We start from the raw sequence: 25,273 nt of genomic DNA, 5'->3' as shown, positions 1-25,273 counted from the left end.
CTGCCACACACAGGATTCCCTCACCTGCAGCACTCCAGCCATGAGAGCTGTGTTGGGATGTGACACTCTGCTGCCCACTCTCGAAGTCCTGGCCCTGCCAGGGATTGGGAAACGAGCAACCTGGTGACTTTATTCTGTACTGTTCTATGCTGTCTCCATCCCTCCAGCTGCTCAGTAGCCAGAAGACCAGAGCCTGGCTCGGCACCAGGAGCACTCCTTGCCATGTATGCATGATGCTTGGTGGCAAAGCCAGTGCTTCCAGGGGTACCGTGATCACGAATCTGCTCTCACACCTCTCCCATGTGGCCGTCAATATCCACACCAAGGAGCAGCAGGGAGGAGAAAGTTTCATGGCATCCCTGGTGGGAAGGGGTCTGGAGCAGGCAGAGAGGCTGCGCCTGCCTTGGCAGCACCTGGGCTCCAGCTCCTCAGCAGAGCAGCTCCAAACCGATGGAGAAGGCAGAGCTCCAGCGTCGTTATCAACCTGTCATTACATCCCTGGAAGAGTTTGGCACTTTGCTGCTGTAGAAAGCCCCATAGCTGAAAAATTAGCACGGCCACCCTGCCAAGGCTACAGGCAACCTAATACACCCCGTCTGCCCCCCCCAGATAGCCTCAGCCTCCGAGTATGCTCCCCATCCTCCAAGGCCAGCGTTTGGCTCAGTTTTGCAGACGTGGGTCTGTTAACCATTTCCCTCGGCTCCCTCCCTCCTTGCTTTTGTAGTTCTCAGAATTCCTTCCAATTTGTCAAGATCTTTTCTGGCAATAAAGAATCCCTTGACTCAGTGCAGGACCCCAGGGCATGCAGGAAAAAAGTCCGTGCGACTCGGGTCTTTTGTCTCCAAAGTCCAAGCACTGCTGGTCTCTCATACATGGCCACGCTGCGTTACTCTCTGCTGTCTAATTTGCTGTTCACTCCTACTCTGCAAAATCTCAGCCTCTCCTTCTTCCAGATTTCTTCCTCCCATGGAGGATTTTTTTCCTTCAGCTGTAACAGATAATATTTTTCCAGCCTGAATCTCTTCTTAGTTCCTGCCTGTATGTTTAGTTTCTGAAGAGAGCCTCCACCCAAGTGAGACAAAAATGGGTTGGTGTGGAGAGCTGGGTGCCAATCCCATCCAGCACCAGGCACACAGGGCAGCACTTCTCGGGATGATTCTGATGAAAAGAGAGTGAACGAGCATATTTTAGATGCTCTACATCTCCATTTCAACCGCTCCCTGTACCAAATCAGCTTCAATTCATCCATTGTGTCCTGCCAGCACTTGGTGATTTATGGGAAACACTCGAAACCAAAAAGAACAGCTTTGATTTTGCTTAAGTACCAGCTTAAACCAAATAAGGCAGCAGACGATCAGGTATGAGAAACTGCAGCATAATCCATATGCACAAGGGAGCTGAAAGCAAGCTGGACGACAATCCTAATTCAGGCATTAGGGAAAAAACTCTCCAGCATTTGATCATATGGCCTTAGTGCTCTTCTAACATCTTTCTTTTTTATACAACTGCTATATAAATTGTATTGTCATAAACGTCCCAAATGATATATGTATAGTATATAAAATAGGCTATAAACTGGATTTTCTGTACTACCTCACCTACCACATGTACAATGCATTTGCCCTGCACCCTGCTCTCTTGCATGGAGTCTCAGACTAAGCTGACAGTAGCAGCATTTTTTCTTCCAGTTAGAAGGAAAAGTGCATCTGAACATTTTCTCCCAAAGCCTAGAGGCTGAATTAAGCTGTAGGAATGGCTCCCAAGGAGGTGCAGAAGAACCAGGCCTAATGTAAAGACCATATTTGGAGTTTAAAAGGAGCCTGAAAAGCCAGCTATCCTCCTGCTGCTCTGAAGCATATGCAACCCCCTAGAAAGTAAATACATAAAACACATAAACCAGAATGGTGCTGACAGCTTTAAAACACTAGAAAGTAGAGCAACTGTATCTGGTGCCAGGCTAAAGAAGGTATATCATGTAATTTAAAAATAGAAGTATTTTTATGTAAGAAAAATGACATTTACACTCCTCTTGGGTAGCTTGAGTTTTTCCTTTAGGCTTCCCAGCCAGCTTGCCAAGGGCTTTCAACTGTGTCAAAGCAGGAGAGGGGCCGAGAGCTGGAGCTTATGGAGATCTCATTGCCCTGAGTGGAGTCTCTTTTCGCATATTCTCACACAGACTGGCACTGGCTTTTTAGTTTCAGTTTTTTAACAAGGTTTCAGATATCTACTGAAGTTGGCTCCAGGTCAAGGAACGTAAGTGCTTGGCCACCTTGCGAAAACTATATTGCCAAAGGGAAGCACCTTAGAAAGATGCAATTAGGGCTTATCTGCACTGGGAAAATACGCATAAATACGGTGCAGTGGTGGAAGGCAAGGTTGGCAACAGGGTTTTACCCCAGAAATTCAATGTCACACGCCACGGATGTCCTGAGCTGATCCCATTCCAAGCAAAGTAGGAAACCTGCCACAGCCCATGCCACAGGAATGCACTTATACAGGGGGGCTTCTCAGCCAGGGTCAGTTTTTATTTTCTCTGCTATTTGGGTATTAATAAATTGTAACCCTCATAAATGTAAAGTGAGTGACAGTCATAAGTGAGCAGAAGAGCAGGAGGTGTGATCAGTAGGTGTGTGGCTAGTACAGACCACCTCCTGGAACTATACTTATTGTGGAAAAACAGCCCTGGACGCTCAGCAGCAACCCAAGTAAGGCAGTAAGAAAGCTCCACTTCTCCTCATAGACATGGAAAGTTCAAAGCTGGCAACACAGGAGGCTCCAGATCCTGCTTAAACAATTAGGACAAATCTGTCTCTGTTTGGAGCAGCATCTTTAAAAAGCAAGTGATCTTGCAATGAACTCTCATTTTATCTGCTAGTCCTCGATAACAACAAGCTAATCGAGATGATTTTGCCAAGCCACAGTTCTCAACATCATGTTTCGCGTGGCCACCCCGGGGTGGAGAGCTTTACATCCACCCATGGGCTCCGCGCTCCTCTGCAAAGGACCATGCTAGACATTTGATTGCCACCAGAACGGGAGCTGGTTTCCGCTAATTTTCAAAACGGGGAAAATACACTTCCTCCACCCGGCAACCTCTGCTGCACACCCAAGATGCTGCCTTCTGCTTGCTCCCTGCTGCTCTCATCCTTCGCTTCCAGGAGAGGGAACAGAGATTTTGGCAGAGCATCCCTGCTGGCATCAGGTTCCCGGTGTCCCCAGGCCAGGAACACTTGCCACAACTCCTCAAGGGCTGCATATAGCCCTTCCTCTCATCAGGAAGGGAGGAGGTGTCTCCTCCAAGGCGCTGGAGAGGAGGCTCTGAGATCAGCAGTCAGTGGGACGGGCATGTTGCAACTCAGCCTTCTTCCTTTCCCATCCTGAAAACACCAGGCAACTCCCAGCAACTGCCTTGCCTAAACAGAGCGCTCTCAGAGGAAGCTCCCTGCCCTCAAGAGCTTAGCCGCATTAAGCTGTCTGCACAGTGTCTCAGCACCTTATACCACAGCTATGTCCTTTTCCCTTGCCTTTTTTGCTGGTAAAATGCTTTGCAGGTCCCAGTCATCTCTTCTTTTCCGTGAAGAGGAAGGATGCCTTGCTTCCCAGGCAGCCCTCATCCAGCACACACACCCCATCTGGGCAGCACAGCTCCCTCATGCCGATGCTGGTTACAGATTTATGCCCTGCAGGAGGGACCCTTTTGGGTGGCAGCAGCAGGACCCTCCTCGCACACTGCCCAGAGTCAGAGGCAGCTGGCCGTCCATCCCAACAGCGAGGGGCAGGGGCGCAAGCCCTTTCCACTCCCTGCTAAATAAACAGGAATTCTGCTGGTACTCCAGCCTTAGGAAAACAAAGCTGTTTCCATTTAGCTCGGCTTCTGAGCTGAGGTGCAGCTCCACCCGCACAATCATCCGTCGGGGCTTTGCTTCTCCGGGCAGGGATTCAGGCTGAGATCAAGAAGAGGGAGGATTTGCAGCTAGTCCATGCTGGGAGGGCCTCTAACACCCCCAGGATTTTGCTCTCCAGAGCACTCCCTGTTCCAAGTAGCGCAATGCTGAAGCCTCCCAGCTTCTGCAGCAGCTAGCAAGTCCCCACAGGCTCTCTCAGATGCCCAGCTCTGAACCTCCGCTGAGCCATGGCCTGCTGAAGGGACTTGGGAAGTGGTACTTGGCCTGTATTTTAAGGGATGAAAGCTTGAGCATCACCAGCTCTGGTGTCAGCAAAGTAAACCCAGAGCTGCCCTTCTTCTAGCCATGTCTTCCCCTGGGCAAGTGCTGAGCTCAGATAAGGCTGGATATGTCTTCTTTAGTCCCAGGAAGAAAAGATAATGTGCACCATACGGACAAGTGAAAGATGCAGTGATTCTTCCCCGGTACCCCTCCAAACAAAGGCACTGATGGCTACATGCAATATGGCAGCACTGACACCTGTGCTCAGCACAATGCTCAGGCTGACATCCATGTCCCCATCTTCCCAGGACTGCCAGCGTGCCCAGAAATGGATCTATGACAGCTACACTGGGAAAGCCCACAGATCCATTTGCTAACCTTCACATCAGCCAGGTGCGAATACAAACCAACCAGTACAACCAGTTGTGTATGACCAGTACAATCCTGTTGGTCAAGGAGCTGCTACCTCTCACCAAGGCTGAGGGCAGAAGTCTGACAGTAACTTATCTCCTGCTGTCACAGTTGTGCTTCCTGGGCTCTTCTGTCAGGGAAGCTGCAGAGGGCATCACTGTTTCTGCTTCCAGGCATGAACTCTGGAGAGCCTGAGCACATCTGCCAGAAACAGGGCCATGAAAACAGGCAGGTGCCTCTTCGTGCTTTTCACCAAGGCTTTAAAGGCTCCTCCAAATCCCCAAAGACTTCCTACCTTCAGACCAGGCTACTCTCCACAGTGAAGTGGCAGTCATCATAAGCAGCAAGTCCAACTAGCAGAGGATAAGAATTCATTCTAAAGCAGCCCCAACCACTCGGGCAAGTGAGGAATATTTTGGTCCAGGTCACTCCTGAAAAACCCAGGAGGCTGGTCTCCTAACTCTCTCTGAATACTCTCTTCAGAACACACTGAAATCAAAATCAACCCCATGCCTGCTTAGCGAGCAGATCCTTGGGGAGGATTCATGGGTTTTGTTGCACGTTTATATGGCATCTAATACAACATTGTTCTAGTGCACAACTTCAGAGCTTCTGATTGCTACCTCCGTACAAACAAACACAAGCAAGGCCAAAATACACACAAATAAACTAAAGGAGAAAGCAAATTCGCTCATGTGAGGATTGATTTCCTGTCTTGGCACAGCAAGATGAGGCTTAGAGGTCTATAAACTCCAACTCTTGCGCAACTTGTCCTTGTTAGCAATGCGAATGTGCAGGGAGGTGGGGGATTGGTCATTTGTCCTGGATCTCATAGTCTTCTCACAACCACTGACCTGGAACTACCAGTGTCCTCTGTCCACTGAGAAACCCAAGAGCTTCTTCCTACCTCACCCTTATCAACAAATCAGACAAGCAAGCCAGCTGCCGAGGGAGCATGGTAGGCTCACTAGAAAAAGTGTCCCACCAGCACAACTCGTCCTTATCCAGGATGAGACCAAGGACTAGAAAACACAAGCTGTTCCTCTCAGACTTGATAGTGAACTGAACTCCAGTGAAGGTAACCCTGAATTTGCAGTGCCTAAGAACTGACCCTTGTAATTGCAAACATGAGCAAGATCTACCTAGTTCTGGGAAGGCCAATATGCTTCTTGCTTTTGCTGCAATTGTATGCAGCCCAATTGTATGGAGAAAGCCCAACACAGAAGCACAGAAAGTAGTTCAGTGGTAGCACAGAAACAGGTGATGTTGTAAGTGCAAGAAGCAGGCTCCAAGCCCAGACAAGTCTGAGAGCAGGGTTTCATGAGACAAATGATCTACCAAATGAGCGGCTTCCCTCAAAAGGGGAGTCTACCCCTTTCCTCCTCCCCACTGCTAGCCTTGCAATTCTGTCTAGTCCTTCTGGTCCTGATGTAATATTTCAATAAGCCAATTTAGCCCACTGGAGTGGCAGAAAATTATCCTTAATTTTGCTGTGTTATTTTTTTGCTGGTTTATTGAACTGAGCCAACTTAACTTACCCAGGGGCCAGAGGAGCACAAACGCCAGCGCAAAGGAAGCAGCGGGAGGGCACAGCCAGGTGCAATGGCAGCAAGAGCGCACCTTTGGCTGCAGATGCTCACTCTTACAGTGCTCCACAGCTAGCCCAGAAGTTGGCAGGCTGAAGGGGACACTCAAAAATATTTGGGAAACAACCCGTCTAACAGTAGCAAGACTTTTAGGTGATGCTAATTGTATGCCACGTGTTATATGTTCCACAGACAAAACCCAAGCAACTGAATTGTACGGGAAAATGCCCAGGGGCTGAAGTGAGGTGTTTCGATGTAGATCGGTGACAGGGTGCAGGCGGCCCCACACCTGCCTGCACGGCATCGCTGTGCATCGCCCAAGAAGGGAAGGCACAGCACAGGATGCCTCCAGAAGGCAATCAGTGGTGGCCATGTACTGGGGACCTACCTGCGGCCATCACAAATGACAGACGTCAAATGTTCTTGCTGAATCTTGTGGGATAAGGCGACGTCCTACGGCCTCCGTGGGGAGGGAAGGAGAAAAGGCACGGCATGGTCCTTAATGGAGTCCTATTACCTTGGGACAGTGCCAGAGGATTTAAGGTACGGCAGGCAGCTGGGCATTCAGCAATCCCAGCTCAGCGACCGCTAGCCGCTGTGTCTCACTGTATGGACAAGGAATGCTCTGCCAGTGCCTGCACAGCCCCCCGTCCTCTGCGCAGAGCCTGAGGTCATGTTCCTTACTGGGAAAGCCTTCAACAGGTGCTGTATCTCCAAGGGCACTGCTCTCCCTCCCCTCCAGTCCTTGTGCACAGAGCGGTGGCATGGAGGGGTAGGAGGAGGTCATCGCTGCAGGGAAACTCGTCAGCAATGACCAGGATTGCAGGCACGTGAGAGGGCTGCGTGCTCGCTCGGGCACCGAGCCTCGCTCGGGGCAGCGATGACAGGGGCTTGGCCACCTCTCCCTGCCAGCATCACCTCTGCCTTGCCTGAATTTGGTTCCCATCAGATAGTCTTTCATTTGGCCACCAAGATATGCCTGCTTCAGTGAATTACTTCATGTCAGTCAATTCCTCGTCAGTCATTTGAGCCCCTCCAAAGCTGTAGATGGCTGAGCGTAAGTGTCTAGAAATGCCTCCAGCCCATGCATTGCCTCTACTTCAGAAGAGACGGAAAGGCAACAGCTACTTTGAGTGCAATAGACACTTTATAAACAACCTGCAGAAATACAGGAGAACAAAGGATGACCTGCCCTCTGCTCTGGCAGCTCGAAGTGATGCTGACAGAGAAAGTTAAGACAGCTCAGAGAAGAAAAGGAGAAACTGAAGTTACCTCCTCGTGAGGCACCTGTAATTTGCTGACTACAACTGAGGGACTTCTGCTAGAAGCCACATGCAAATTCTCTGCTGTGGTGGCTACCAACAAAACCAGTCTTTCTGTCCCAGCAACTGGCTGAGTAGCAGCAAGAACACCACTGGCCTTTAGAAGTGGTACAGTCTAGACACTTTGCTCCAATGTCCATGGACTCTTACAGAAAAGCAGAGGTAATTTTTTTAAAACACAAACATGTGGGTTGTTGTATAGAAAGCAGTCACCATTCCCATCTCTCCATCCCCAATAGCTGCCAGCACCACGAGGTGCTTGTCAGGGAAAGGCCCCTTTCCTGCCTTTACTGCCTCCTTCAACAGAAAACCCACAGCTCCAGGGGGACTTTACAAAGCATGAAGTGTGGAGGAGTTCGAGCTCGGGTATAAGAGCACCTCAGCACTGATCTGAGGCAGATGGGCTGAAGCCGTAAACTCTTCCTCACCCAAAAGGACCGGACAATGCCGCAGTGGTCATTCCAAGCTCAACACACTCCTCACAGAGTCTCTCCGGCACAGACCTCTGTGAGCTCCAACAGCTGCATCTTTGCTTCCGTACCCGATATACAGGCGCCTGCCTGGGTACCAAAATGACCCACTCCGCAGCAGGGTGACAAAGAAATATGGAAGAAATGGCTCAATAATGGCTACAGTCTGCCAGGAGATATCTCCAAGTATCATCACTTTGCTCATACCGGCATTTAATAGCACACCTCATATCTGTGTACTCTCCTGTGGACACTACCTGGACATACTGCTCTAGACACACCGTCTTGGGAAGGAGATTCAGCCCCGACTCCTCCACCCACCCTGCTGCTACCACTACTGCTGCGCACCAACTGGACAAGGGCAAACTGCTGAGCTTTATGGTCCTCCTTCAACGTGGGACGGCCACTAGCCTGTCCCATTCTTGCATGTGCCTGGGGACCGTGACACAGTGCTGGGGCCAAACTGAGTCCTTGGGAGGGACAGCAGGGCCTGACCCCCTTCCCACAGCCCAGGCAGAAGCCTCCACTGCGTGTCGAGCTGCCCGGTCTCACGAAGCAGAGGTTCTGGCCCAAGTGAGCATGGCGTTATCTGCCTGTGGGTTTGGGGAAGTGTCCTGCTGGGAACTGGGTTTGACTTACACAGACGGGACATGCCGTGGAACAGGCGCCTGAGCACCTCTCAGGGAGGCATCCCGCCCTGCCGTGCTGGTCCTCCTCCGGAGGGAGCTTGCAGGGGGCTGGAAGGCGGCAGCGGCACCAGGCGGGTGGTACTCCTGCTCGGGAACGACCTCTTCACACCGGGAGCCCTGGAAGCCCGAGCGACAGGTACAGACCTGGGGTCGGCTGCAGGAGCCCTTGTTCTGGCACGGTGGGTCACAGACAGCTGCGGAGACACAGAAAGGTGGTTAGTGGACACGGGGCTCCTGGCAGCATGCTCATCCCAACAGTGATGGCACCCAGCTGGGCCAGCAGAATCGGGGTGGCCCCATCTCTTCTCTGCAGGCAGGTGGCCTTCAAAGTCTCAGTGTTACTGCTGCTGTGGGTCCCTAACACAGAATCACAGAATCACAGAATTGTAGGGGTTGGAAGGGACCTTCAGAGATCATCTAGTCCAAGCTCCCTGCCAAAGCAGGATCATCTAGAGCAGGCTGGACAGGAATGCATCCAAGCGGGTTTTGGTCACTGCCATCAGAGACTTGTTTCTGTTCCCACTTCTTCCCACTGATCTCTGTGAAGCTCTCCTCCAGCAGCACTCACTTCAGAAAGCTCATAAATGAGCAGTATGGTCTGCAGAGTGTACAGCCTCCAGCACTTGCCCATAGCTCTCTGAGCTCCAGGAGTAGGATCTCAATCCCAGAGCAAGGGAAGGCAATGACTGCCGGACGAGAAGCCAGATGACCATGCACGACAACAGCCTCTTGGGAGTAGTTTGCGTGTTACCTTCCTGTTTTAATCTGTTTTGGGGTCTGATTTGCATGGTCCCCCCAGCTGTCCCCTCCAGAGCTTTCCAGCTCTCCCTCCGCAGCTGATTTTGGAGTCACTGTGCTCAAATTCCTCCGCAGCTATGAGGACTTACAGTTCATTAACTTCATGCCCAAATCACCCTCTGAGCCTGTGTGTGTTCCTAATTACAGCACATCAGCTTCAGTTTGCACCCCAGGAGGAAAGTGCTATTAATTATACGCCAGACCCTAACACTTCCCGAGTCAACAGATGCCAAATCGGGTTTACAGCCCAGCCAGCGAGAGCCAGGAAACCACAGCTTGCTCAGGTAGGACTGGGCTCGTTGTTTTGGGCAAGAGTAATTGAAAAGGCGCTGGAAACAGTGTTGTCCCTCAAAGAGGGAAAGGGCCAGCTGGCCAAAAGGCAATGAAACCTTGTCTGACAACACAAGGTGGACATTAACCTCCAGCCGCATGGGAACCCTGTGGATGGGTTGAGGGCCCCTTCCCCAGGATTGCTCCAGGGAGGCTGCAGGAGCATCTGATATCCCACCACCTTCACACGCAGCTGCTGGGCTTTCATAAGCACATCCCTCCCTCTCTGGCTGTGCTCTCCATACCCATAAGATTCAAGCTGCTTCTGGGCAACCAACACAGAGAGCTCTAGCCTCGTGTGCCATCCACACTTCAGCCCACTGTTGCCAAGCGAGAAAAGTCCTTGTACAGGCTCTGAGGTCCTTTCACAGCAGTACAGCCCCCATAACCCTTCCCTCACCCCAAAACTAGACTGCCATCAGCTTTTCCTAACTAGATCAGGGATATCTTGGCTGGAATGCTTCATTTGACCTCTATTACCATGTTAACACTCAGGAAGAGAGGGAGACCGCAAGGAAATGGAGAACCCAAGTCACGTAGGGCTGTATAGGTTAAAGCCAGAGGTTTTGATTAAATCCCCCAGTAAAATAAATCAGCCACCACAGCAGACTCTGGAATGGAGACAGGGTCCTAGTCAGGCAGGAATTAACCGTCTCTGGGAAGTCTGGCACTCCAGAAGTTGATGTAATTTATAATATAAAACTCAGCTGTGATTTAAATCAGCTGCCAGTCCCTACCGTTATCTCCCAATAAATGCCTGGTTTAACAAACACCACCAGGCCAGGAAGCCTGCCATTGAAAACAACCGCTTCACGTGCTGAAATACTGCAGAGCTGCGATGCTGGGACGTGGGATCGGAGTGGTTCTCACAACCTCTCGCACTAACAATGTTCATAGTCAAGTTAGACTGTGCCCTTCAAGCAGGAAAGCAGTGATAAGCAACCAGGCACTCTAAAAAGCCCCTAAGGCAGCTGATATAGAGAAGAGGAAGAAGGGAATGGGATTAGTCTTCTGGTCCTTTCACGCAGAATGGATGGGGAGCTGCCCTAGCTGAAATATTCCAGCTCTAGGATTACTCCCCTTCCTGGTTGCCTTTGCAGACTCAGGAAGAACTTGCAAGAGCTTTAAAAAGTCACTGGTTTTCACTCCGTCCAGCTATGCGATGTAGGGAGAGCAGATTGTTCAGCAGAAGTACTGGCAATGCCAAGTGTGTGAAACCACGAATCAGGCCCCCAAAACCATAACATTGGCAGAAGAAACAAGATGGTTAAAAATATACAGGTATTTGGAACCTCTCTCTTTGCTTTCTGGTTTCTGAGTGCAGGGGTTACTCGGACCTGTCTCTCCCCAGCTGCGGGGGCTATAAACAGTTTCTATTAAGATGACAGCCACTCATTTCTTCTCATTGTAGTCTCATGTAATGACCTGCTCCAGGAGCTGGGGCTTTAGGGAAAGCAAAAAGAGTCATCTTAAAACTCTTAATTAAAAGATGAGCTTTGGAGCACTGACGAAGTATCATTAGTAGCAATGTTAATTTGTTCAAGAGCATCTAGCGGTGCTCTCACGGATCACGTTTGGTGCTGTCTGGTCCTCAGTGCCTGAGGTAAGTCCTCCCGGCAAGGTCACACTGCAGGGGTGACTGCGGTGTGACTCTGACCACCCACCTAGACCAGGCAGGCAGGACCGTCAGAAGGGAAGGTCACCAAATCCAATCTCCCATCACTTTGCAGGCACACCCGGCCCAGGAGTGAGCAATGACATTGCAAGGTGACATTCAATTACTGTGTCCCTCCTGCTCTGCACGTGCTTCAGGTCTAGGAGAATGGTGTAGGTCTTCACTGTAAGCAGCTCCTGCTCAGTCCCATTTAAACGTGGGGGAACCTGTCCATCCAGCTAGGCATCCACAGGGAAACTGGGAAGATGCTGAAGGACTTGTACCACTGGGGTGATTTCGTCCACTTTCTCATGGATAAGTTTGCTTATTGATGCAGAGCAATATGTAATCTTAGTTCTAAGGTAAAGCTCTGACTGTGTTAGTAAAGCCAGAAGGGACGGACAATTCAACACAAGCGAGAGATCTGTGCAGGCTGGCGGGCAGGCAGATCAACAGCAAGGCAGCAATAACAGAGAGGGAAAACAGAACTTCAATGAAAAACAGTCTGGGCTCAAAAAACCCTACAGTCACTGTACAGAAGAGAGACAATAGGAGAGAGCATGTGAATGTCATCTCCATTTTGCAGATGTGGAAAAGCCCCAGGTGCTAATGCGACTGTCTGAAGACACACTGTGAGACCGCAGCAGAGCCAGCGACTCATCCCGGAATCCCTGCGCCTTCATCCAGTATCTTAACCGCAAGACCATCTGTACGAGATTAGAAAGTGCATGAATTTATTTAGTCCTTCCCAACATGATGATTAAAAATGTTTCTTTTAAGCTTTAAAATATCCGTGTCAGAAAAAAACTCACCCTGCATTACCAGCCCAGCCCAGGCTGCTATCTTGGGAAGCAGCGGAGAACCATAGTAAATAATGCTGATGAAAGGGGAGGTTGATGAACTAATGTTGGGAGGCTGAGCAAGAGGATTCCCCTGCTCTGAAGCAGAGGGGAGGGATGATGAGCTAACAGGCAGCGGCTAAATTATTGACAAGTGCGCACTGCAGCGCCTGAGATATGGGCAGTGTAAGGCAGCTTCTGGCCAGCCCGTGTGTACAGGTTTCTTCTCCAACAAAGCCAGGACATAAGCCCCCAAGTCCTACCCTGGGGTGAAGTTAAACAGGCAAGAGGTTGGATGAACTCCTCAGGCCCAAGTTCAGATGTAGCTCAATATCCCTAATGTCCCCCACTCTGGGAAGACCTCTGGAGCCCCACAGGATGGTTCAGTGTGGTGACCTGGCAGCATGCGGGTAGAAACCAAGCCCATTGCAAGCAGGTGAGATCTTCCTCCTAAGCTCTCTTAGCTCACTTCCACTTTCCCAGGCAACATCGGTGTCCCAAAGAGAGAGATTTCTCTTTTTCATCTTCCCAGTCATTGACTCTCTGAAAACTCCCTGAGTCCTCACTGCACTTTGGTCCTCGAAGATGGAACAAACCTGCCCATGTCTTGAGCTCATTCCTATGCAGAGACTTTGCAAGAGGAAAGTCCCTGGAAAAGCATGGGTGGAGAAGGAAGAAATCACACTGCTGGGTAGATGATAGGGCATAGATGAAAGCAACAATTTGGCCTATCCTCTCTCCTGCACCCAGGCTCAGACCCATCAAAACCAAGGTCCTGCCCAAGACCCAAATGCCAACTTCTTTGCTGCTTCATCGCACTAAGAGGTTCCCTCTGGCTGCATTTCTACCCCACCAACTTCCCTGAAACATTCCATATCAAAGACCATGGGATCAGACATTAAACAGTATTACAGTGCAGAAACTAACTGGGACGGGCTGTCCAGCGTGCCTTGGCAGCCTTAAAAACAGCTGAACGTCCCCAGCAGCCTGAAGTCCAGCAGAAAAGCCCAGCGAGGGAGGTAGCTGGGAACGAAATGATGTTTACACATCACCGGTCTCCACCTAAGACCTGCCTGAGATTTACCATCCCCAGTCGCGGGGACACTGTCAGGCCCGATCATGTTGACAGTGTCCATTTAATGAATCCTTGGGACCCAGGGGCCAGCACCTGAGCAATCGCTAGACAGCCTGCGTGGCTGCGAGCCCAGATCGACGGCTTCTACGAAAATCCCTAATGAGAGAAAGATGCTGCCATGGCTGGCCCCGCGCTGTGTTTACAGACGCTGTCTGGCAGCACAGCACGCTCTCTACCGTTTGGCTTCTGTCGGCGGGGGGGGGGGAGAGGGAGCAGGGAGGTGAGTCAGCCCTTGGCCCCCTGCTCCCGAACAGCGATCGCTAATGCAATTATCCCAGCGCGGCCGAAGCATCATGAGATCCCACGGCAAACAAAGATGAGCCTCTTTCCCTGCGAAACATCTGGCCAGCTGCTGCCACTCGAGTAAAGGCAGATGCTCTTGGGTTTTCTGGGCAGGGCGTTCCCGTCCGGAAAGCCGGCCCGGGTGCCTGTGTGCTCCCTGCCCCCCAAACTGCCCGGGCCCACGGGTGGGCTGGGTGGTGTAACCCTGTCGTTTAGGGACAGGGATCGTGGCAGGGGCCGGGCTGTGATTGTGGAGCTGCTGAGGATGGAGACGACAGTGCAGCTGCCTCTGGTTATGTGTTGCGCTGGTGCCTGCCCAAACCCCTTCCCTTCCAGGGCTGGGTTGGAGAGCCCAAAATGATCTCAGCCCCCAGGGCTGTGGCAGGGTCCTTCGGAGGAGCAGAGCCCTTATTAACCCCACCGGGGGCAGGCAGGAGGGCCCTGGTCGGGTAGTTTCCGCACTGCAGGAGCACCCTGCAGCCCCCCGCCTTTGTACACGTCCCATGCACCACACCACGCTCCCGCCCCACCCGTCCCAGCCCTTGCGCCAACTCCGTTAATTGCTTTCCTTAATAGCACTCAGATAATTTGCAGCCCTGACTTCCCCCTCAGCGCCAGCAGCGCTCACCCACGTGAGCGCAGCCCCGCTCTGCCGGTTCCCACCTGCTGGGACTTTCACAGACCTGCCCTTCGCTCCAAGCAGGATGATGAGAGCCCAGGGCTCAAAACTCACCCATAAATGTGCCATTACAATGCCCTGCCCCAACAAGACCCTGCTCGGGATGGACACTAATAACAATAATAAAGGAAAGCCATAATTATTCAGCGTGCTCAGGCTTAGCCGGCAGGCGGGGGGAGCTGACCCACAGCCCAGCAGCCCCACGGGGAGGCTGTGGCGCTGCTTCCGGGGACCTCATGGTCCATCTCCTGCCCTGGCACAACGTAGGGGACACATGTGGGGTCACAGCAGTACTCAAGTGCTTTTTAGGGGTGCATCACGAGACCTGTGCCCACTGAGACTGTCATACTCACGTTTGATGCAGCGGTTTGTGCCAGGAGCCGTGGTCCATCCTGGGCAACACTGTCTGCCGCAGACATTTGGCCTAAGCAGAGAGACAAAGCAGCGCGGTTAGAAGAAGGGAAGCTGAGGTCTCTCTGCAGCCAGCACCTCTGAGTCACCCGTAAAATTATTTCCTGCAGCATCTGATATTTCCTTCCAGATGGACCAGCAGCTGAGATCAAAACCAATGGGACAAGGGCTGAGTTGTTTAAGTGCTTGGAAAAGAAACCCCTGAGGACTATGTGAATACCGCAGTGTGAGCGACCCCTCAGGGAGTATCTCCCTTTTGAACTGGCATTACCCTGGGTTCCTGGCACAGCGCTCAGAGGAACCATTTTCCTCCTGAGAGCAATTGGAGGCCAGTGGCCTGCAGTCACTAAAGATCTCACGGCACTTGGTGGTATTGGGGTGTAAATCGGGCCTGATTCCAACTTTGGTCATAGCGTCTTGCCTCCGCAAGTGTCCCGAGCTGCTTCAGCCGAAGACAACACTTCATTCTCCGCCCAACTGCTGCCGCCTGTTGCTGCTCGTTGCTCAGCCCCAGCCCGGGAGGGACGGCACGCCAGCAGCCGCATCCGACGCTCCCTGGCTTGCTCTCCTTCTGCGAGCACCCCAGTCCCCCATTTGTTTTCTGCCTCTGGTGCAACCACCCTGGGGGCCGGGGACTCTTTGGTGTGACGAAATCTGTGCCTGCTTGATGTGCACGGTGCTATACTAGCTCCAGGATGCTCACATCACTTCCATGGTGGTTAATTCCAGCACTTTGCTGCAACAACTTTTTGACTGCCTTTGCACAAACGATGCCTTCCCCACCTCTCCCTTATTATGTGTTTTCAGGTCAGGATCACTGCCAACATACAGCTCTCAGAGAGCGCTGTGCCTCCAAGAAATGCTCCGCAATGCCCAAGCAGGCAGCTAATCCTGCTCCCTCTGGTCACATCTCCTATTTACACATCTATAATGAAAAGGAATAAGAAGTTGCAGGTTGCTCTCCAAGAGCATTTATTCACCACTGAGGGAAAGTTTTGGGAATGCGTAACTGTTGCATGTCTAGGTAGATGGGAGAGTACAGTCATCAAAAGATAAAAAGTTAGAAATAGGCAGTCTGAAAGCTCTGGAAAGCCTCTGGAAATGAAGTGGGGAGCATGGTTTATTTCTAACACTGGACAAGGCAGTCGGAGCTGCTGACAGAATTTACAGGAACCATGGAAACATGCACATTTGTCTTCTGGATTGACTTTCACATGAACACAGCAGGGTCAGAAGATGATCCTGCTCTGAACCGGCATCCTCATGACTCCTGCGTCCACATGGCATGAGATGAGACTCCAGAAGTGCCAGAGCTCAAGCTGTGGGGCTCACGTTTTAGGAGAGCTAAAGACAGTGGGTAGCAGGCGTGCCAAGGATTGTTCTGGTGCTCATGAATGAAGCTGCCTGTAGAGACACAATTGCTCCACGTGGGAAGGGGAAGTGGTCTGAGAAGCCACATCATTTGTAAAGTGTTATCCGGCCCTTCAGGATCAACGTTTTATTAACCTGGGTAGTTTTTACAGGGAGAAAGCACTTAAATTCCCTTGGTGTGATTTCCTGCAAACAGCACAAGGCAAAGTAACTCTTGCATCCACTCACATCTGCTCTGGCTGGGCTAGAGCACCGATTTCCAGCTTTTTATCTGTCAACCCAAAGAGATCTATGGGTGTCTTCTTTAAAACATTTCCAGAAAGGATCCAAGAAAAGTAAACTTTCCTTTACTTACTGAATAAGAGCCCACGAAAGGCCTTAAACTTTTTAAAGATGTCCAGACCAGTAACGAGAGAAAACCACTGAGATGGAACAGATATTAGGTAATTAAGGTCTGCTGAGGGGCTTTGCTCCAAGCAGCAGCATAAGCATCTTTGCTTAGACTGCCACAGCTCCCGTTCTTCCCTCAGCATGGCTGAAGCACACCTTGCAAGTCATAGTCAGCCAGTCCATTCAAAAAGCAAAGCCCTTGCCCTTTCCCACCTCAACTTACTGGCATAATCAGAAGTTGTTTCTCGTAGGCAAAATAACTGCCTTTTCCAGAGAAGCTGTTTTGGCCTTGAATCACACTATTAGTTCTTCACGGGGATTAAAGTTCAAGTTTTATCTACACCTCTCACATGCATGCCGGAGGGAGTATGCCGCTAGCTGCTCCCAATGCCCACAGCGAGCCAGAGGTTGTAGGAGGAAAGGTATGAGACTACAACAGACAGGGACAGAACCCCAAGCAGACAATACCAGTCTTGAAGGCATGAAACCCCTGTTGGATTTGGCACAAGCCTCTCATTAACAGAGGCACTCTATGTCACTGCCAACTCCAGACACGAGTTGCCAACCCCGGGTGAAGGGAGATGATAGTGCCAGGGCAATGCTCCTCAAGGGAGGACAGCCCAGCGTGCTCAGAGGGGAGCAACCTGGCAGGGATGCCCTGGTAGGCAGGGGCAGAGGGAGAACCTGGACAGGAATATCCCTTCCTTCCATACCTCCTGGATGAGAGGATGGGCAGAGATGGAGGCAGGGAGGACCTCCAGGACTGGAAGTGAGCACTTGGGAGAAGCAACATGTAGGTAGTACTGGAGGGCAGAGAAGGACCATGACTATTTCCTGATGAAAGCCCAGTGAGCAGGACCTCACATAGCATGGGTCTTCAGGTGAGCAAGGGCATCAGCAGTGGGGAAATAGCTATGGGGGCTTTGCCGCATGGGACCCAGTCTGGAGCACGTCTGGTTCTACTTAAAGCCCTTAGTTGACATCTGCATGGCTTGAACGCCATGTGGTTTTCACTGCCTTACAAAGAATTCAGAATGAATCCCAGGAGATTTAAGGAGCACGGCATGTTTACAGCATGGAGGAACAGTGCTGGAGAGAGCGGTGGCCCCCAGCAGCATTTGTCCTGCTGCGTGGGCCATTGCCAACACTTTAGGCAAAGACGTGGCTCAGGCATGAGCCACCTGTGGGTCACATCCAGTCCTGGGCTCTCCATCCAGCGCTGATTCTGGAGAACAAAACAAGTGGCAGGGTCCCTCCAGGTCTGCTGTCAGTGTCCCGGGGGTGGCTGCTGGGGAGCCCCTGATCACCTCCCACAGCACAGGGGACAGGGACTTCCAAGGCAGCAGGCAGAGGTGCCTGGCAAGGCGACCTGCTGGGTGCCGTGATGCACCAAGCCCCCGGCAGACCTAACAATGACATGAGACAAAGCCACGCTCATGACCTTGAAGCACTTGGCTGTCGCACAAGGCTGAGCGCTGAGGCTGCCTCCTGCTTACCCACCCCTTGAAACTGGAAGCATGGCAGCAGGGAGAGGGGAGCACTCTCATCCTGGACAGCCTGGGGTGCAGAGGGACCAAAGGATGGTTGGGCACGTGGAGGGGTTAGCAGTTCTCCCAGGTGGAAAGAAGATCAACACAGGCCCAGATCAGAGCAGAACAGAAGACATGTCCTCACGCAGGTCTCCCAAGCTGAACACTCCCATCGAACACTCACACTAGGTCACTCTGCGTGGGAATGCCCTATTCCAGCCCTGCCGCTGATGCCAAAACAAGCCCTGAGCAAACCATCTGTCTTCCGTATCTCTGTCTCCTTATCAGTGGGATAGGTTAATTAACACATTTACCTTCCCAAGGGCCAGGTCAGCTAGCACAAGTCTTTCCTAGGAAATGAAACGTTGCGGGTGACTTGATTGCCTGTAACACTGGACTGCTACAGGGCTCACGGGCCGCTTAGCACCTTCCAAAATAGTTCCCAGCCCAGCTCAGACCAGAGCAGAGAGAGACCATTTCCAACAGCCAGTTTCCCCTTTTTGGGAGAGAAAGGGGGTTGAATAGCACAGACAGCTGAATAGCCACAGTGCCAGAGAAAGCCCTGAGGCACACCTCACCTTGTAGACGTGGGCCTTCAGGTTTGCCTGTCTGGAAAAACGCAGGGGGAGGCACTGGATCCACATCTCAGCCCCTACCTCAATGCCAGGTACGCCCTGAGGTCTCCAAACAGCACAGGCAGCAGTAAGCAACTGCGAACCAAGCTTGCTCTTCACTCCGCAGCTCGCATGCACCATCCGTGCTCAGGTACAGTCCCCAGCACGTTGTGAGAGCTTGGTGCACAGGAGGTGTCAGGTACTACCCACTGAGCTGCTCCTTTTCTGGGACAGGCATCTCCCTGACACCCCTCACAGAGCTGAAGCCAGTGCCATGAAGCCTCCCTACATCCGGAAGTACCGTCCGTGGCCCTGACTGGAGTCATCAGAACAACCTGCAACCTGGGCAAAGGATCTGCAGCCAGCAAGGCCTTCATCACCTGCTTTGCTGCAGCAGGCAGAGGCCACGGTCAGGATCAGGCCCCCGCCCTGCAAAGTGGTACCCAGGGTGAGACATGCCTGTGAGATCTTGCAGTGTTATGTGAAACCATAGCCAAGCAACAGCAACAAGCACTAGGGGGAAGGAAAACAAGAAAACAGTAGTAAGATCATGGCTTCACATAGTTTCAGCATGTGCACAGCCTCAACGATGATCGCATACTGTTTCTGAAGCATTCAGTAGAAGCATTTTTTTCAGCATTTATTTTAACAGCAATCTATGCATCATCTTTCAACATCATGCAGCACTCTGTGCTGCCAGATACGCTGACTCCATTCAGGTCATTTACAGCATCCTCGCAGAAGGCCAGGGGGACCATTAGATCATCAGGTCTGCCTTTCTAGTGCAGGACAGTGAATTTCATCCAACTGCACATGAAATATTTGCAGTCAGACCCGATGAAGAACATTAGCAAAAGGCTGCTGGCATCCATGAGCCACTGAAAATCCACTGCCAAGTCCACATCAGCATTAACTGCCTCCGCTCCTGAGCGGTCCTATACACACACTGCAGCGAGAATCTATATCCCACAAAGCCTGGGTAAAGCAGGGCTGTATAGCCGCAGACGGTGTCTACAACAGCAATTAAGCAAGAACTGGGGTGCAGAACACGCAAAAAAAAAGTGGGAGAGAGAAGGAGAGACTGTGGGACTGCCAGCATGTTACCTGGGGAGCCTCACATCCCCCTGAAAATTGTCCAGGCAGGTCCACCAGAAGTGGAGGCTTCACCAGACTACTCCCCCGTTACCCACCTTCCTCTGATTTTGTGCCTGAGTGGGAGGGTCACATCACGGGGGGACACAAATTAGGGATGCATCCAGCACACGAGTACAGCCATAGCTGGTGTATGTCAGGGCCTGGGAGCTCCCTGCTGCACGACACTCGGAAGGAAAACCTTTCCGTGGACCAGAAGCTGCACTGATGAACATATAAACACTTTAAACATCATCCTGAATACACTGGACTGGGAAGTCACCTGGTCCATGGCACTGGGTAGAAATAGCTCATCTGCAGCAGCAGGGACTGGTGTGTGACTGCATCCAGTCGGGGGGGTGCCGGGCAAACAGGCAGGTTAAGCAGAGCACGGCAAAGCAGAGATGCTTTGGGGGCTGGCTTCTTTTCCTTGCTCACTGTTAGAAGACAATAATTTTCTGTGATATTTGCTGCGGTGTCAAAAGTCACCTCACAATGAGCTATCAGGAGAAAATACGAAACCCCAGCTCTTGCAAGATTTGCGGTTGGACACCCTCATAGCAGGGTGGCAGCAGGTCCCACCTGTAACAAGGTCAGACGTGAGCAGGGTGGCAGTCACATCCAAACGGTCCCCAAAAAAAAAAAAAATCTCAATTTTGGGTATGCTGCTATCAAACAAGGCAAGAAAATAATTATCCAGAAAAGGATACAGTGCTAAAAAATGGATTTTTTCAAGCAAGGATTGAGCGAGGCCTCTGGAGGTACCAGCAGAGAATTCTGACTGGGGAATCAGGAAAGGCAACCCACGCAGGAGCTGAGAATTTAGGCCAAAGTAACTGTATAAATAAATAGCACCAGGGTTTAATGCAGCCTGCAAAGCTACCTGAGTAAGGGAAAATGAAGGTTGTCATACTAGAGAGTAGGAAGAGTTCAGTGTAAATAGAAGAACAGAAAATATCCCACCTGGCAAAAAAATGAAACATCATGAAATGAAGTTTTTTAGGGGCCCTGAGTTTCCTGGATGGAAATGTGTCCAGTGCAGCGAGGGACGTAAGAAGATGGATGAGGTGGAAGGATGGAGTCTCACCGAATGGCTGGAGGCAGCTTTCCATGAGGAGTAAAGCCATGCGGTTACTCACAGACAGTTATTTCAGCTAGGCTTTCTCATAAGCTCCGAAGACAGTAGGTCATAGAGAAGTTTAAAAAGTGCCGATTTGGAGCTACCGACAACAAGCCATTATATGCGTGTTCCAGAGTTCAAGTTCTTGGGGATCAGAACAAGCCCCATATTCCCAGCTCCCAACTTCCAGGGCAGAGCGGAGGCAGAGAGCGCAGCACAGCCTGCACGGGGAGCACAGCACCAAGGCACGGCACTTCCTTCCTCTAAGGCCGGGAGGCAACAGCACTCTTCAATACCCCAGAAAGCCAAATCTACATCAAATCTACATCAACAGAGCCTAAGCGCCGGACCAACCTGTCCCATTTACATCCTTGGCTAAGGGATGAAAGCGAGCTAGTAGCAAAGATGTTCTGCACTCTTCTGAACGTAATGTGAACCTTGGGGCTGCCCACCCGCTCCTGACAGCGGTGCGGGATGGCTGTTGTCACTGGAGGCAGCTGCAGCCCGAAAACCTGGTGGAGACTATTCAGGGTAGTCACTGAAAAGAAATGGGCTACATCTCAGATGACTCAAATCCAACTGAACTGCCACATGATCCCAAAGCAATGCTGACAACACTCCAACTGCAAAAAGGGTAAAATCCTCCTAACCCCAAAAGCTCAAACCTGACTGAGCACAACTGGATCTTCCCAAGACTCATAATGGGAAGAAGAACAAGTTTGGGTTTACTATTTCTGCAGATTTCTTGTAGGAAACTACACAGAAGGGACACCTCTGTCTTTAAATTTTGCAGGGAGGCAAGTATGTGAGAGAGAAACCTCAGGGATTAAGATGCCTTTTGTATTTTAGTGAAGCTCACCACCTGATGTTAGCAGAAGTTTCTGCCCATGTCAGAGGGCAATAAGCCCAGAGCCTGCCCTCTGTGTTCCCCCGGCACGGAGAGCAGGCACACACGGGTCAGAGAAACTGCCCACACAACAGCTTTGGTAGCCCTTCCCAGCTGGCAAAGGAGCTCATCACGAGAGCCATTAGCCACGGGCATCAGAGAGGGAACTGGAGAGGAGGGGGCCCGGGGCCGAAGGCTACGTCAGCGCTGCGCCAGACGTCCCGCTCGCAGGCTCCCCTCGCAGCGGAGCAGCTGGCCTTGCCATACGATCTCCCCTCCACCTCCACAGGGCTGCAGCCAGAGACTGGAGCTGGAAGCGGCCCTGGCAGGCAAGTCATAGGAAGCCTCCCCTGGCTGAGCCAGCTGAAGCCATGGGAAGCTGCCGCGCCGAGTGCTTACAAGGGGCCCATTATGGGAGGAAGGAGCCAAGAGGCCAGGTACCTGCAGCAAGAGCGGCAGCAGCCAGGCTCCATCCCGCAGAGCCAAGCGAGCCCCTCCAGCCTCTCCCGCCACGCACATACCATGGCCGCGCTGCCTGCCCCCCGGCAGCCCCCCAGCCCACACGCCTTCTGGGATGGCCGTAGGCAGCCCCAGGGAGCGGCAGTCGAACATCGGCCGCCCGCTGCGCTGCGCAGCTGTCTGACCTGCCGAAGCCCCGATGTGTCACCAGAAGGGCATCACATCCAGCACGCTCCTAAGCCACACATCCCCACGCGATGGGCAGCCGGCAGCACGCCGTTCTGCCTGCACACAGACACACACGCACGACAGATCGTGAGGGCGAGAGCAGCGCGATCGCCTGCCACACGTGTGGGACAGAGAGACGGCACGAGAGCGAGCACCGAGCGGGCTCCTGCTCTGCTCCGGGGCCCGGGCCCGGTGCCAGAGCCAGCCGAGGCGCAGCACAGCCCAAGCCCCCCGCACATCACCCCTTGTGACTGCCCCGGGCATCCCGCGGGGGACGGGGCAGCGCCCGGAGCGCCCGTGGGGATGGAAGGAGGGATGCACCGGGATGCAGCACGGGGCTCAGGACGGGACCTGGCCCCTCCGCCCTGAGGCTCCTCGGCGCCGGGACCACCGGGGCTCCCGCTGCGGCCCCCCCCCAGCAAGGTTGCCCCGGCCGCAGCACTTACCCCGCCATCCTCCCTCTGCCGCTTGGCTCCTTCGCCCGGGGCACGACCCGGGCTTTCATCCCGCTGCCCTGCCGCTGGCGGGAGGGGTCCAGCCTGTTCCTCTGACCCGGGCCGGGACCGAGCCCGGTATCACCCGCCTGACCCCGGGCCGCCGACAGCCCGTGGTCGGGACGCTGCCTCCGGCCGTCGCCGCCGCTCGGGCTCCCGGCGGCAGCCGCGGAGCCGCGGTCCACGTGGAGGGCGGCGGGGAGGGGCCGTGCCGGCGGGGGGGGTCTGGGCGGCGGGGACAGGCTGTGAGCCGTGCCCGCCGCCCCCAGGGCAGCCCCCCGGCCCCGCGGCCGCGCCGCCCCCCCGCTCCCCGGCTCCAGCCTGGCCGCGGAGTCCGGCCGACAGCCAGCGAAGCCGAGGAGGACGGCAAAGGTGAGCGGGAGGAGGCTGGCGGCGGCGCCCCGCATGGTGGCGGCCGGCGGCGGGGGAGAGACGGGCGTCGGGGACCGCTCAGCGCCCGGCTGGCATCCTGCGGCGGGCGCGGGGCAGCGGGGACCGCCGGCTCTCCGCCCTCCGCTCACCGCCCCATCCCGCGCCGGGGCTCCGCCGGGACCTGCCGCCCGCCGGGGCCGGGGGCGCAGACAGCGGGGCTGAGGCAGGGGCGCGGGCTGCCGAGCGGCCCCCGCAAGGACAAGGAGGAGGAGGAGGAGGTGGAAGGCGTCCGGCCCCGCTCGCCGGGCTGCCAACGAGCTCCCGCGCTCCGCAGGCAGCTCCGAGCACCTTCGCGCCTGCCTCTGGCACTGGCAGCGCCTGGAGGGGATGGAGGGTTTTATTTTTGGAAACCTCCCCCTTTTGTGTCTTTTTGATGCTGACATCCCCCCTCTCCAGAGGACACGGCTCGGCCCCCCTCCTTAGGAGAGGAGACATTCCAGCAACACCCACTTTGGCAAAGGGAAACAAACTACAACAGAGAAGCCTTAACCCCTGCCTGGCCGGGGAGACCCGTCCGCCGCCTGCCCGGCAGCCGGCGGGCGGCCCCCGGAGCCCTCCCCGCCGCCCGGCCCGCAGCGAGCCGCCGGCTCCCGCTCCAGCTGGAAGCGCTCGGGGAAGGAAGAGCAGCCCGGGTGTGGGGTGCACGGAGCAGGGGGCACGGATGCCGGAGGAATACACCGTCGCCCCCAAGCAGCTGGGGACTTCTGGAGCTGCATTGGCAGCATCAGCCCTCTTGCTGGTCTTGATCGCATCTGCCAGGAGAAAGGCATGGCAATGGGGAGAGCTTTATTTGCCATCCCATCCTGGCTTTGGAGCTCTCAGGTCTCCTCAAATCCAGCTCAGGGCTTTATACTCTTACTTGTATAGATGCAGGCTAGAAAAGGACCCACCTAAAAGCTCCAGGTCCTCCAGCTAAGAGAGATCTTCCAGGAGACATATCCCACCAGCTTAGAGCAGATGTCCCTCCCTCCCCCATGAGCACCTGGAGGTCAAGGGATGTCTTGAAATGACAGCTTTATATGCGCCAAGAAGGACTGAGGGAAGAGTGAGAGGAGGGAGAAGGGGGGCAGAAGTCCCTTTTCAACTACACACATCAGCTTGGCCTTGTCCTCTGCCACATCTCTGCTGCTCTCTGCTGCCCTTGGCCATCTCAGGCAGGGAGAGAATCCTCCCAGAGGAGTGCAGGCTCACTCCTGGCCCAGCAACACGCCATATTTGGGGTGGGCTCATTCTGGCCCACAGTGGTGGCTGTGAACTTGATGGGTGGCAAAAGACCTCTCACTGCATCTCTGGGCACAAGGAGGCAGAGGAGGGCACCATAGGTGCTCATGAGAAGGAAATGCTTGCTGGTGTGTGTCCCTGCAGTGGGACCTGTGGCCAGTAACACGTATCAACCCCTTTTTGTCATACCAAACACAGGCGGATGAAAGGTCCACATCACTGGACATCCCGACCCTGAGCGCTGTGTCTGGATGCCTGTGGGAGAACAGGAGATACTCTGTGTGCACACACAGCAATCCTTTGGGTGCACCCTCACACCTTCCAGAATCCCACTGGGTAGGGGCTCCTTCAGCCAGGTGCTCCAGCTCAGCCACTGGGTTTAAAAGGCAAATTGTCGTATCAGCCCATGAATTCATCTAATTTCTTTTGTCCCTTTTGACAGGGGGTATTGGGGGGGGGGGGAGCCTGCAACATAGAGCACTGGCTATCTTACTGTGCCCGCTGCTCCCCAAGCCCCTTTCAGCACCCTGTCCCACTGACATTCCTCTGCCTCCAGCCTCTCCCGCTGTAGGTGCTGCCTCCCCTGGCCCTCACCAAGCCTTCTGCTTCCCAATAGGTTCATAGCA

General features: G+C 53.4%; 1 protein-coding gene across 1 annotated transcript in view; it reads right to left on the bottom strand.

Moving 5' to 3' along the window:
* LTBP2 (latent transforming growth factor beta binding protein 2) overlaps nucleotides 1–23,539 on the bottom strand; it is a 73,986-nt gene extending 50,447 nt beyond the window's left edge. Inside the window, exons 1-3 of the mRNA XM_054200915.1 lie at nucleotides 22,947–23,539; nucleotides 14,715–14,785; nucleotides 8,595–8,838 (exon numbers count right to left, since the gene is read on the bottom strand). Of these exons, the coding sequence (XP_054056890.1) occupies nucleotides 8,595–8,838; nucleotides 14,715–14,785; nucleotides 22,947–23,401 (770 nt within the window). The 5' untranslated portion in view covers nucleotides 23,402–23,539. The remainder of the gene's footprint in view (nucleotides 1–8,594; nucleotides 8,839–14,714; nucleotides 14,786–22,946) is intronic.
* Between the last annotated feature and the right edge of the window lie 1,734 nt (nucleotides 23,540–25,273).

The sequence above is a fragment of the Rissa tridactyla genome, chromosome 4 (genome assembly GCF_028500815.1).
Source record: "Rissa tridactyla isolate bRisTri1 chromosome 4, bRisTri1.patW.cur.20221130, whole genome shotgun sequence".
Classification (NCBI taxonomy): domain Eukaryota; kingdom Metazoa; phylum Chordata; class Aves; order Charadriiformes; family Laridae; genus Rissa; species Rissa tridactyla.
The sequence above is the reverse complement of the archived record's forward strand: the minus strand, read 5'-3'. Positions and strand labels throughout refer to the sequence as shown.